At 33.7% G+C, this 14,758-nt stretch overlaps 1 protein-coding gene across 1 annotated transcript; it reads right to left on the bottom strand.

Annotated features, from left to right (window-relative positions):
• Positions 1 to 6,538: 6,538 nt before the first annotated feature.
• On the bottom strand, positions 6,539 to 14,670 carry LOC128190700 (E3 ubiquitin-protein ligase RNF166-like). Its single transcript, XM_052862835.1, has 6 exons — positions 14,473 to 14,670; positions 12,017 to 12,173; positions 10,914 to 11,017; positions 10,509 to 10,623; positions 7,111 to 7,218; positions 6,539 to 6,955 (listed from the first exon to the last, which is right to left on the bottom strand). The coding sequence occupies exons 1-6, from the start codon at positions 14,598 to 14,600 to the stop codon at positions 6,890 to 6,892; spliced, it is 678 nt and encodes a 225-aa protein (XP_052718795.1). The 5' UTR covers positions 14,601 to 14,670; the 3' UTR covers positions 6,539 to 6,889.
• Between the last annotated feature and the right edge of the window lie 88 nt (positions 14,671 to 14,758).

Below are 14,758 nucleotides of genomic sequence, written 5' to 3'. Positions count from 1 at the left end.
AAAATGTTAAGTGGCTCTGGTTTAAAGGAAATTGAAATTATTGTCATTCCGGACAAAAATTGATTTGCTCCTTGTATACTTGTATATTCCATTGAACACACATGTTTCTTAAGATAAAATTCATCATTATAAATCATAAATATGTTAGTAATATTATTTCATCATAGTCGTCTGATTTGATTTGATTTGAACATATTTTATTGTGTAAATAACACAAAAGGATTGGAAACAAGTTCCTGCAACTTACAAGTTCCTCTCCTAATGAAGTCGTCTCAAATGAATATTACAACATTTTAAATTACATGTATATGAAATGTTTAACAAGGGGATGGGCACAACATGAGCTGAAAATGTTCAGATTTTATTTTCCACTTTCACTGTTAACTTTGTTTTTCTGTAGTATTTCTAATGGGTACGAAAATTTCATACTCAGTCCTTGAGTAAAAAGCCCGATACGGAGCCTACAATTCTTTGTTATGAAAACAATGTTCGTGCTAATATACATGTATATCTAAATCAAAACAATTTTGCTTATGATCGAAAATTAAGGTTTTTTTGTGGTGCTTTTAAATAATGAAATATAATTTATAAGGTTAATCTTGGTTACGATTCATATTTGATAGAATAAAATATGTGTTACTAAGGAAATGCTACAAAGAGAAATAATTTATATTCTTGTCCAAGTTTTTTTCGTTTACAATGCATGGGAGAATTGCATTAGCCATAAAAATGATTTGTAAATAGAACTAATATGTGAATAAACAAAGAAATATATATTCTAAGACTTTAAAAAAAAAATTATTCAAAGTCCTCTTTTGCTGATGAATGTTTAATCTAAGAATCAATAAACAAAACTCCGACACGTTTTTGTAAACATTAGATAAATTATGCAATATTTTCAATTTCAATTTCTATCAATTTTCCCTTCTTTTTACAGCATATCCTATAAAGTTATGATGTACAGAAATTTAAGTTTAAAAGCCATCAATTTTTTGTCATTTATTAACAAATCAATTTTGCAAACACTTAAATCAATTTATTATATAAAAATGAACATTTTCCTCTGCGCAATATCTTCAAAAATTAATGAATTCAAACAAATAATTTTAAAGACGTCCAAAAATCTAGATTTTCTATGGTGTACTGAGGAATTTGAAATGGTTTCTTGACTTGATGGTCAAACATTCGACAAGCTCTAGCTATATCACTAAATACATGTCAACAATTCAACGTTCTCATGAACATTAACCAAATTTATACGAGTTAATACTGTTCGTTCTGTTCAATCTACCTGGTTTTTTAAAACTACAGTGTATTATGAGTATCCTCTCCATGAAATCAACATTTGTCATTCTTTTTATTTTTTGGTTTTTTACTTTTTATTTCAAAATCACAATAAACATGTAAACAAACACGATAAGCTATCACACAGGTTTTAAAGTTCATACACAGGTCAAACCTGGACTTTAATTATACTTACCAGTTTTACGATACACAAAAATAATATCACTGTATGCTTTATAAGCAATGGTCAACATAAACTTGAGACACACCTCAATTTAATTTCACAATTAAAGAACACACATTTGTATTAATCCGCCATCATCAAACCGATTTGGAATTGAAAACAACAAAACACTTGTGTCCATTTCCAATTCTAGACCACCAACCGACCATGTAATCCAATAAATGACAAAATCAATAAATGCCATCCAATATAAGATTGATTAACTACGAAATGAACACAAACAAACAATTTGGAGCTGTCCTATTTCAGGACATCCCCACGGAAGATTCCATTTTTTCCGCGGTGAGCCAGCTTTCCGCTCTCTACCTCTGAGGTAGGTAAGGCAATTCTGCTCGCCGTGGATGATTTTCTCTCTGTGTGGTCCTCACTCTCGCGATGTGTGGTCGATTTGTCGGGGCCCCCCTCTCTCCCTGACGATGCGACATGGTTTCAACTCTGTGACGTCAGTGAAGAACCGTATCGTCTTGCAGAACAGATTAGCTGAAGTTTAAAAAATCAATTAAAAGAGCCGCAAAACTTGTTATGTCATTCAATTCAACGTATTAAGGAAAAGATTATTTTGAAATGGAAAAAGACCTTTTGTTTTGTTATGAAGTTTCAAAATCATAACAGTAAAATAAATTTGAAAAAAAAATATATCGAGTCCGTCTATTTTGGGGGTTTTTTTTCATCATTTTGTTATGAACAAAGCACAATAACTGATGCTAAATAAAAAAAAACCAACTTATCAGCTAGTACGAGGTATATTTTTGTCATAAAAAATATAATGTTAGGTGGCTGTGGAAGAATGAAAAAGGATACTGGTATGTTTTGTTATAATATACTTATATACTGGGTCTGATAGATCATCAATAACGTTGTATCCCCCATATAAATTTTCAACTATTTAAACACCATTCATTTCAGAATGTGTATTTTTATTTACTTTATTTACTTTAATTTTACAATTTATCATAGGAAAAAGTTAAGGAATACCATCCTTTTATTTGACCAAGGGCAAATAACTCTTCCAATTTAAAAAAAACCATTAATTGCTAGTAATTATAGTTCAGCATTATTTAGATATAAAAATTATTTGTCTAATACATAAATGTGTTCGATTTCTTGAGTCTTGTTTGGTTTGACAGAGGCAGATCCAGCAATTTTGAAAAGGGGGGGGGGGGGGGTTCCAATTGATGAAAATTAATGCGTGCAAAATTCATCATCAATAAACAAGGCCTTTCGAATGTTTTCCGTGCATAAATTTAATAAACATTTATCTCGTCAATATCTTTTTCATATCTATCAGAGTGCACTGCATTATTGAACAGAACAATTTGGTTTAGGTAAGGAAGATTTGCATAATATCTAGCCTCAAAAAACCAAGTCTCCAGCAATGAGAATGTGCGTCTATGCTATGCTTAATAGAACGAAACACTAAGAAACAAAAAATAATTCAGACTTATTACGATAAGCTATTATAAAAATGAATTTCTGGTAAAAAAAAAAAAAAAATGTGTTTGATGTTTGAATTCTGAACTATTCATTGATTTCAATTTCTATCAATTGTCATCTTAAATAAAGGTCTAAATGATACGATATGACAACTGGGATAGTTGTTCTGCTGAATAGATGGAACATGTGTAATACAATTGTACAAGCAATAGTCGTCCCAGGGAACTTGATGTGACCTCTGTATAATGGGTGCGCCACATCATCCGGCACTAGTACAGATGCGATCTTATTCAGGAAAATTTTGAAAAGTTGTGCATTTTCATAATGGTTAACTTTACATATAAACCCCTTACACGGTATTTTGTAACATAATTTCCGATTCTTGGAAACAAAACAAAAAAGGCTTTCTTTTGTTTCTCATGTGGGTATGAAGGTTCCGTATAGCTAGCATTCCAGAAAAATAGCATAACTTGCATAAGCGGGTCAATGTTTTCGTATAAAAAGAAGTAGAACTTTTCTATTATAATTAAGTTAATTATTTTACAATACATTTGAAAGCAACTGTTAAAAGTAAAACGAATGCGCGTACTCGTACTTGAACGCTGTTTTACTCGATGGCTAATCAGTTTAAAACTGTATGAACTATAGTCGATTTTTTAAAGAAGTAAAGCAGAAAATACATTGTAGATGTTATTATAAATGTGTGTTTTTAGCAAAACTGCTTAAGTATTTTTTTTTAAATTCTCCACATGCTTACTCATGGATGTGAACACTGGATGCTGATGAGTAAAAAGAAGCACCTTTTTCGATAAAAAAAAAATTGGGGTTTTTCATAAAGAATTACATGTACATGTAAATTACGGTACGTTGTAAAAGATTCTTTAAATAAGCAATTTTAAAAGCATTTATTTGAGATAATTTCAGTATTTGTATTATAAATGGGGAGAATTGCCTTTAAATAGGCATTACAAGTTTTCAAAAAAAATTCATTAGTCCGAGAGAAAGGGGGGTTCCGACCCCCGGACCCCCCCCCCCCTCTGGATCCGCCAATGTTTGACAAGGTTCTTTACTTGTAAACTCCAGAATTGGTAGTTGGAAGTGAAACAAGAGGTCCATCTCTCTCCCCTGAAAAACACTTCTTGTATAACTTTCAAATATTTTTTATTATGTCACTGTTCTTTGTAAATCTCGCAAAAATTCTTATAGATTCAAATATTTGACAATACATTAAACAAAAAATTAAAAGATAGTTGAAACTTAGTTTTGGGAAATCATATCATACTATGCACCAACGCACCAATCTTACAAGGCATCAACGTAATAAAGATAGCAACAAAATTGGAAAATGAATAATTGATAATAATGGGCAAAAAGTAGGATACTGTGTAAAACCAACTAACAAAGTTTGATGACTATAGACCCAATAATATCAAAGGTTTAAATTTGACTATAAATAATCAGCGCATTCCAAAACAAAAGGTCACGGTCACTTTGATATGAGGATATACATGTAGGATATGATGATGCTTGCATAGAATATCACGGCATTGTAATTCTTGAGGAAAATATTTTCAAACATTCAATCATCATGTTTATACACAATACAATGTATTTCTATATTTGAACTTTAAACTTCTAGTAGGGTGTGACAATTAAATTGTAGTTTGTAATTCTTGAGAAGAGATTTTTAAACTATCATGGAGTTGCCCCCCCCCACACCTTTTTTGGGATTATGAGAATTGAAATAAAAATAAGGAAAAATAAGAGTGAAATTAAAATTATAGGTATACTACTCTACCCCCTCCCCCACCCCTCCCCCCACCATGGATTATAGGACTTTCATGATTTTGGGAAGTTGTTTGTGTGTGGGTTTTTTTTGCTTGTCAAGATTTTTGGGATGAGTCTGCCCCCCCCCCCTTTCAAAAAATATTTTACGTGCCTGTTGGGCCCTTGTATTGGTCCGATGGTCATAGTTTGTTCTAGAATCTACACTATCTGAGGATGCTTGGATAGAAATGCCATATTTATGCTGTACTTCTTATTCATACGTTAAAACAGAATTTTATATTAGTATCAAAATACTGAGTATGCTTCCATTTAATTAAAAATAATCGTGCATGGTTTTGTTGTTGTTGTTTTTTTTCGGCAGTAAATGTCCCCATACATGTATCTTAATGTACCACCACCACCCCCTTCCAACCAGGGGGCATTACCGGTATTTGAAAAACTTGAATCTACATAACGTTACATAGTACATTGTATATATACATGTATCTCATCGTGGCTTTGCGGTTTTGGGGGAAAAAAATAATAATGTTCTTGTGTAAAAATCGGTAAAATTATTGTGTTGTGCCAAGCCCCATGGGTGATGCTCTTAACGAACTTGAAGGTACACTTTTTTAAGAACGTTTTCATATAATGAATAAGGAATCATTCTTTTGAGTAATTATTGATCGCACAGAGATTTCTTGTTACACTGTACCAGGGATTACTAGTGTTAGGAAGAAGAGCGATGAAATTTTTTTCTTGCACATTTATATGTTAAATTTAGGATTCCCTGGGGGAATTGGATTTGGGGGGAAATCTACCAACTTGAATCTACACTATTTTCACAATTTTTTATTTTTATTATATAAAAAGAAATCATCACTCGACAAACCTGAATCCACTTAATTAAGGTGTCCGATCATTCAGAGCCCCAAATTCAATGAATCAGGATGCGTAACAGATTTGTATGGGCTTAATACTTATACTTAGAGACAAAATTTTCATGTTGAAGTATCAGTACATAAGATCAGTACGTAAGAGAGGAATGTGTCCTAATAAATGACCTTTTCCTTAAAGGGGCATGGTCACGATTTTGGTCAAATTTTATTTTTCTGTTTTCATTATTTGCAATGCTTTAGGATGCATTTATAATGATCAAATGAAATTTGGGTGCCAGTCGTTGAGTTTTAAGCAAGATACAGGGCTCACAATTCTTCATCATGTAAACAAGTCTCGTGCCCTGTTTTTGTTTACATAGGTTCAATATACCAGTAAAAAAATTTTCAAAGCTGGTTTGTCCATCTTATTATTCATTTTAAGCATAAATGAACAGTTCCTACCGATTAACACATTCGTTTTAGCTCTAAAACTGGAATTTTCACTTCAACATTCAAAATGTAAACAAACGTTTTGTTTACATAGCGAAGATTTGTAAGCTCTGTAACTCGCTTATGACTCATCAAATGACACTCAAATTTTGGTTGCCTATTTAAAATGCCTTACTGAAGCATTGTAAACATTAAAATCGAAAAAAATAATTTTTGACCAAAATCGTGACCATGCCCCTTTAAGGCAATCTTCATTAAGTAAATTTTACAGCTTAGGTGATATTATTATAAAATTTCTTTTGGTAAATCCTTTTCTACTCTAATGCTTCAAACTAATATACATGATAGATATTCAAGGTTAAAATATTAGGTCCTAATATGGATCGGATACCTTATGCAAAGTAATCCAACAAAAAAGGACATGTATTTAATATTTTCTTACATATTTAGGCAGAAAAAATTTATTTGGAACACTATTACACAACTTGCAACAAATGATTTATTCAATAATTATAAAGAGAATAATAACTCAAGAAAACCATAGTTTTGATAAATATATAAGCTTTACAATAATGGAAAACAGCAGTAATTGGTGGAGATACATGGTATGTATCAATCACCACAAATACTACAAATACCTCACACTAAAATGGCTCTTTGGGCTCAGTCTGATAAACCTAACACCCTAAATCAACTGCATAGTGTCTAATTCATCTCTCTCTCTCTCTCTCTTTCTCTCGCTCTCTCTCTCTCTCTCTCTCTCTCTCTCTCTCTGTGACTGTGCTGCATCCAAAAACACTAGCATCACTTCAGGCTTCCATTCAGGTTTCTATTAAGCTTGCTCTATTGAAGCCTGGAGGGCTTGCTTTAACATTTCATCTTCATCCTGGTTGAAATCCTGAAAAAAAATTCAAAAAAGAACATTAGCAAAAAACTATGATCTGGTGCACTGAAAGGTGTTTGCTGTGATGTCAATCAATCAACAATATGTTAATTGATATAAGAAAAGGAGTTATTGCTTGCTTATAACTCTAAATAAACCTGATGTCTTACCACATATGTATCATACTCAAATCTGTGTCTTATGTTCAGGTGATGCACTATGTCAGAGCTGCGGTAGTTGGGGTCGCCCCAGGGCATGGAGGCACAGACCGGGCACACCTATAAACCAACAACAAATAACGGTCCATTAAGACTCCTTCTTAATTACTGTGTAACAGAGTAGGAGATAAACAAGAGGCCCATGGGCCACATCGCTCACCTGAGGAACAATAGGTATGATAAAATCAGCTTAATTGAGTCATAATACAAACAATCTGGACAATGTACAATAATACATGTAGATCCTGTATAAATAAAATCCATTTTTACCCCTGGATATTCTTAATATGTTTATAATCATTAGTCCCTTTTCTAACAGGATGATTTTATAGTCATATCACATGTTGAGTATTCATGCAGTCCTAAAAAAGATCCTTTACAATTGTTTATATATGGGATATTAAGTTACATCAAACTCTGAACCTTCTTGTGAGGCCGAAGAATTGTCCTGGAGCCAAAGTCTTAACAATTATAAAGAATCATCTGGCTGATTAGTTTCTGAGCAGAAGATTTTTAAAGATTTACTCTATATATTCCTATGTAAAACGTTAACACCCCACCAAATGTGGCCTCACCCTACCCCCAGGGATCATGTTTTCACAACTTTGAATCTACACTACCTGAGGATACTTCCATACAAGTTTCAGCTTTCCTGGCTGATTAGTTTCTGAGAAGAAGATTTTTAAAGATTTACTCTATATATTCCTATGTAAAACTTCGACCCCCCATTGTGGCCCCACCCTACCCCCGGGGATCATGAATTTCACAACTTTGAATCTACACTACCTGAGGATGCTTCCACACAAGTTTCAGCTTTCCTGGCTGTTTAGTTTCTGAGCAGAAGATTTTTAAAGATTTACTCTATATATTCCTATGTAAAACTTCGACCCCCCCATTGTGGCCTCACCCTACCCCGGGGGTCATGAATTTCACAACTTTGAATCTACACTACCTGAGGATGCTTCCACACAAGTTTCAGCTTTCCTGGCTGTTTAGTTTCTGAGCAGAAGATTTTTAAAGATTTACTCTTTATATTCCTATGTAAAACTTCGACCCCACCCATTGTGGCACCACCCTACCCCCGGGGGTCATGAATTTCACAACTTTGAATCTACACTACCTGAGGATGCTTCCACACAAGTTTCAGCTTTCCTGGCTGTTTAGTTTCTGAGCAGAAGATTTTTAAAGATTTACTCTATATATTCCTATGTTAAACTTCGACCCCACCCATTGTGGCACCACCCTACCCCCGGGGGTCATGAATTTCACAACTTTGAATCTACACTACCTGAGGATGCTTCCACGCAAGTTTCAGCTTTCCTGGCTGTTTAGTGTCTGATAAGAAGATTTTTAAAGATTTACTCTATATATTCCTATGTTAAACTTCGACCCCCCATTGTGGCCCCACCCTACCCCCGGGGGTCATGAATTTCACAACTTTGAATCTACACTACCTGAGGATGCTTCCACACAAGTTTCAGCTTTCCTGGCTTTCTGGTTCTTGAGAAGAAGATTTTTCAAAATTTCTCGAAATGTTTCATTAATTTCTAATTATCTCCCCTTGAAAACAGGTGTGACCCTTAATTTTCACAACTTTGAATCCCCTTTGCCTAAGGATGATTTGTGCCAAGTTTGGTTGAAATTGGCCTAGTAGTTCGTGAGAAGATGTTGAAAATGTGAAAAGTTTACGGACAGACGGACAGACAGACGGACGGACAGACGGACGACAGACAAAATGTGATCAGAATAGCTCACTTGAGCTTTCAGCTCAGGTGAGCTAAAAATGATGGGCCAGACCCCTGAATCTCTCTAGTCAGGTGCTCTGCCAACTGAGCTACTAGTATATGATGCCAGGGACTGAACCGGTCTGACCACATTCCTCTCCCCTTCAATGATATTCATCCTCAAAGATCAACATCCCAGGTTCTTTCCCATTGCAGGAGTTAACCTGTCAGTTTCTGGGGTTAATGCCAGTTATCTGACATGGAAGAAATTTGATCACAAGAGTTATTGCCCTTGTCACACTGATTCAGGTTACAGCTGTAGCTGCAGGTCTGTAACTCCCGGTCTGAAAAAATTTGAATGGACGACCTGGGAGCTACAGTGCCTCCCATAGTAAAAAACTGCAATTTACGGCGCACAAAAAATTGCGCTAAGTTTGGACTTATTAACCTTATTTTCACACAAATTCTGTAAAAATAATGAGAACCATAAAATTCTTCAGCAAATTTACTACTGATATCATCACTTTACTTGCCTCAGACTTTCTCTTCAACATGATAACCGACCTCGGAAAATGAAGTATGTTAATTTACGTCGAGATCGAGAGTCGCCATTTTTAAATGTAAACAAACTTGCACCACTTTAATTGACAGGGCTGGGGATGGTGTTTAAAAGAATATCAGAGGCAAGTGAAGTGACAATATCTGTAGTAAAATGTCCGAGGAATTTTTTAGGATTAAATATTTGTACAGAATATGATCGTAAATGAGATTAATCAGTCAAAACCTAGCGCATTTTTTTGTGCGCCGTAAATTGCAGTTTTTTACTATGGGAGGCACTGTAGCTCCCAGGTCGTCCATCCGAATTTTTTCAGACCGGGAGCTACAGTCCTGCAGCTAGTTACAGCTGGTACTTGTAAAGGTTAATTTTTGGTCATTCAAATTTTAGATTTTAAATACTAGTACCTTAATTCATTCTTTTTCAATGTTTGATAAGCTGCAAATTTGTATAATTCACAAATGCAAACTCATGAGAAAAGTCTTATATACAAAATTATTTCAAAATTTTAAAAATATTGACTTCGGTCTGTTCTCAGTTCATCGTTTCGGAGCCAGGAGTAGTTGTCTATGCATGACCAGTTTGAGACTGATATAGAAATTGATCATTATTTTGCTTCAACACGTGTTTCACTTACTTCCTGTAATCGTGTTCTGTATGATATATCAAAAAAGTTTCCTGATTCCTGTGTATCTATTCACAGTCAAAATACTCGGAACTTGTACTGTTTAATACAATCTCTTTTTATTTCAGCTTCCTTTTCACTTTCCTTGCACTTTTTAAAATACGATGCTTCAGGATTGAAGAAATTATCATATATAACAAATACTATGGAATCATTAGAATTCATGGTGACATAATATACTTGGATTTTATGGGTCCCCTCCAACCTTAAATTTTCATACATTCTAAAGATATATTAGAAAAGAGTAGTATTATACCTATCATACAAGTTTATCCATGAAAACATGTTCTTTTGAATCAATAAAAAATTGACAATCCACAAAATTAATGAATCTACTGTGCAGTAATATAAAAATTAAAGATTTAAGCTAGACACATGTACTTACAAAGCTGCCCGACTCATGTCTGTGTTTCTCATTGCAGTGTTTGATTAAATCAGAACAGTCTAGGTTTTCAAAATGGCAAATAGGACAGATAAATGTGGACCGGTTAGGCAAATCACTGGAAAAGAACACAGCAATGAAATAATTGTAATGATTTACAGCTCATAATCATGTGAACATAATCATAACTTTATTATGGTTCTCAGGAATCATCAAATAATGGCAATAATGATGATGATGAAATTACTCTGGTATACCGGTACATACTTTTTGTTAACACCAGTCTAAACTGTATCAACGTGATATAGTAACAGGTTAAAACTGTCATCTGTCATGATACATTTTTTACTTACCGGTATATACTGAATCGTCTTTTAACCACGTTTATGATATTGATGAGATACTTACATTGGATACATCTGAGATGTCTCAGCAACTGGTTTAAACTTCGGTAGTGAAACATCTCTGTGTTTACAATTTGCTATATGTGACCTCAGACGATAAACTTTATACTGAAAAATTAAAATATGATACTTGCAGCCTCAATTTTGCTTCATAGAAGAGGTTTATTTTAGTTGTTTTTTTTTTTTTCCATTTACTGTGGATGCACATATTTTCTTTAGGTTAAAATTTCGTTGCAATTGTTTTTAAACAAAATAAAATTTCATTGGCATTAAATTTCGTCAAATCGTATCAACACTGTATTCATCAATACTTGGGTTAAAAAATCCTTGTGGATTTAATTTCATTGATTTATACTGCCAACTGAAAACAATTAAAATAAATCTCCAACGAATATTTCTGCTCCAACAGTAAGTTATAAATTTCCACCATTTTGGGAATGGGGCAAAGATCTTTGGAATCAGAAATTTTATGACAATTCATGAAAAAAAAATGGAAAATTTGTTTGTGCTATGTGTATTGTAAAAATAAATAAATCAAGAATTAAACTTTGTTAGTGAGTCAGAATAAAGTTTATTGCCAAAAATTAAGAATTCATGCCCTGTACCTAACCTAGATTTACTGTATTAATGTTTGTTGTAAATTTTTTAGATAAAAATATCATTAAAAAAAAACCCAGAATGCATAAATCTACAGCTATAAGTCATCTGAGGAACAAATTTTCAAAATCGCCAAGTTTCATGAATAACTTAAGCTATGATATTAAAACAAATTTTTATCTTGCCCTATATACAGAAAAAAGAACCTACAGCCACTCCAATTTACAATGTAAAGTAGAACAGTTTGATAACCATTAAGTATGTAAAAGTAGTTTGAAGTGTAGCCTATCTGTATACTCAACTTCCTTCTGACAAAATTTCAATCAGTTTTCAACATACATGTATTTCAAAAAGGCAGGAATTACCAGTAATATAATTTTTTTTTAATCTTGTCAAAAATTATTACCATACAAGCGGCTGCCATATGAAATTTAACTCAAAATATTAATCTTGGTTATTTCTGATATCAAGAAGTGAATGAAGACTGATGAGTAAGTGTTAATTACGTACGGGCTGTCCGCACCACTGACACGGAAGTTGAGTCTGTCTCATCTCATGCTCTAGGTCCACAGCTCTCGTTATGTCGTGGGGATCAAATGATCTCACACATATTGGACACTGGGCATTATCCCGGGACTGGTATGGGAGAATACACTCCTTGCAATACCTAAACAACAAAACACAGACTCCATAATGCAAGGATCATACAAAGATATCAAGTATTGTAATGGTAACTAAGGGGTAGTTCTGAGTTGAACCTGTATGAGACGTTGTTCGATCCTCTACTGGTAAAGTTTACCATATCCTAGTGAAGCAATTTTACAAATACTTACTGGTAATCTGAGTTATATAGATTTCTATTAGATATCTATTATAAATTAATATTGAAACTAAACATCAACTTCATTTAATCTTAAGATTATAAACCTAAAATATACTACAAATAAGACATTTTTACCTTTGTCTACCCAGTATTTCAAATCAATGGGGGGGGGGGGGGGGAACGACCCAATTTTGTACATGAAAATTTTAACATATAATTTTTATACTGTGAAATCATCATTGTTCGTGGGGGACCAATGTTCATGGCTTTCGTGGGTTACCCTTGCACATGAATTAACATCCCCACAAACATATACACTGTATATAAGCTTTTTTGTTTAGTATCTATTTACAAAATATAACTTGCTACTGACGAAATTACGTCTCCACAAACCAAGAAAAACTTTGGCTACTCATGAACATTGACCCCCACGAATAAAAATGATTTCACAGTAAAGCAGATATTAAACTCTGTTTTTTCGAGCTCTGATCAAATGGTCCGAGAAGTTGAGATTGTACGTTAATTGTGAGACAATTTTGAAATACATCGGTTTTCTAGTACATGTAATAATTAAAAACCAATAGTCAGTGATCAATAGTCACCGTGATGGTTAACCAAAAATGGCCGGTGATTTTTCTGGAGTGAACCAGAGGTGAGACATCAGTTCTGTCTAGTATGTACATGCACTAATGGCATTGTTTTGTTCTTGTCAGAGCAAGACATTCAATTTTGTCTAAAAGTGTGGTCACATAATGCAATTTTTCATCAGATTTACCATATATTTGCAATCAACATTATTTTTATAATGTAACATTTCAAAGAAAGTAAAGAAACTGAATCATGTGAAACCCTATTTGAAAGCAAAGTCTGAAAATTGCTCCCAAATCTGATTGTGCTTCATTTTCAGTGGACTCTTTGGTAAGAATCATGAAGTCAAAATGACTTAATCAGTACATTGTATTGATATGGGAGAAAAAAAGACAATGGCAGACCAGTTAAAATAGCGGCGCTGATAGCTCAGTGGATAGACCACCTTGCTAGATATTCAGGGAGCCTGAGTTTGATAATTATCCCTAGGACCCCCCTCCCTGCCCAGGAAATATTTTCTGGATATGGCATGCACCTCAATAATTGACTTACCTCTTAGAGCAAGTCACTATACATTTAAAATTAGACAAAAAATCTCATTGTGTAACTGCACCTTTAATATACCCCTGCAAGGAGTTAGGGCCTACAGTCTGTCCCAAAATATTTATGCCACATACTTGGACAATTTTTAATAAAAATACACATAGCTGTGAGAGAAGTGCAATTAAAATTGATGAGAGGAAAAATATCAAAGATATCTTCATTGACACATATGATTTTTAACTCGAAAAAAATTCACAGAAATAAGAACCAATTTCTTACAGAGATTTAAAATGGGGAATGTTTACATATTTTCTCCATTTGGAAGTCACTCAGAATATCTTGCACAATTTTTCAACGTTATCATCCGGGTATCTTCATCTCTTTTAAAAATGAAGAATCCCAATAGACTTTTTATTTTTAGCTAACAAACTAAAGGGGGCATCTCAAAAGGGAATTTTGGGATTTATTAAAACTATAGAATGAATGTTGTTTGAACCCAGAGGTATTTATAAATATAGAACAATTTTAGAAAATATGTGGCATAAATATCTTGGGACAGGTTTTAACATTGTGATGGATTTACATCCATGTCAGGGGGTGGGTGGGTTGTCATGGATTTCATCCATTTACTTCCACATTAAACCTGGTAAATGAGTTTCCATGGAAGCAACGGTTCAGTTATTGACCAAATGCCTCTGAGCAAGAAAAGTGGGGAAGATTTGGCTGAGGCTGAAGTCTGTTTCCAATGGAGACATTGTCATTTTTTTATTGGGCTTGAATTAAAGAAAGCAATGTACATACAACACACTTACAATTCATGCAAATTGCAAATAACTGATCATATGTTAGAAAAGTATATATGTAGACCCTTAAACTGAACTCTCGCTAACTATGTTGACAACATATGAAATCAATATCGAAAGAACACTGTGACTGATATTTAACAAACAAGTTTTTGCAAGTATATTTTTTGAACAATAAGAGAAAGGACACAGTAAATAATCAAACTTACGTATGGTTATAGCCGCATGATATGTGATAAGGGTTTTTGTACACCTCTTTACAAACAGGACACTCGAATCGATCGATCGGGTCTAACTTTGCTTCAACACCAGAACCAGCCATCACTGCCATTGCCATTTCATGTTTACGTCTGATATCTTCCCGGAAATGACGATCTAAAATAAACACGGCTTACTGCATTATTTTTGTAACGTCGTTAGAATTCAACAAAATATCATGAATGATAAACCATATTAATTTTGAAGTGTTGAAAGTTTATCATTATTGATTTTCTC

The sequence above is a fragment of the Crassostrea angulata genome, chromosome 6, assembly GCF_025612915.1.
Source record: "Crassostrea angulata isolate pt1a10 chromosome 6, ASM2561291v2, whole genome shotgun sequence".
Classification (NCBI taxonomy): Eukaryota; Metazoa; Mollusca; class Bivalvia; order Ostreida; family Ostreidae; genus Magallana; species Magallana angulata.
Note: the sequence above shows the minus strand (reverse complement) of the source record. Positions and strands in the feature narration are given on the sequence as shown.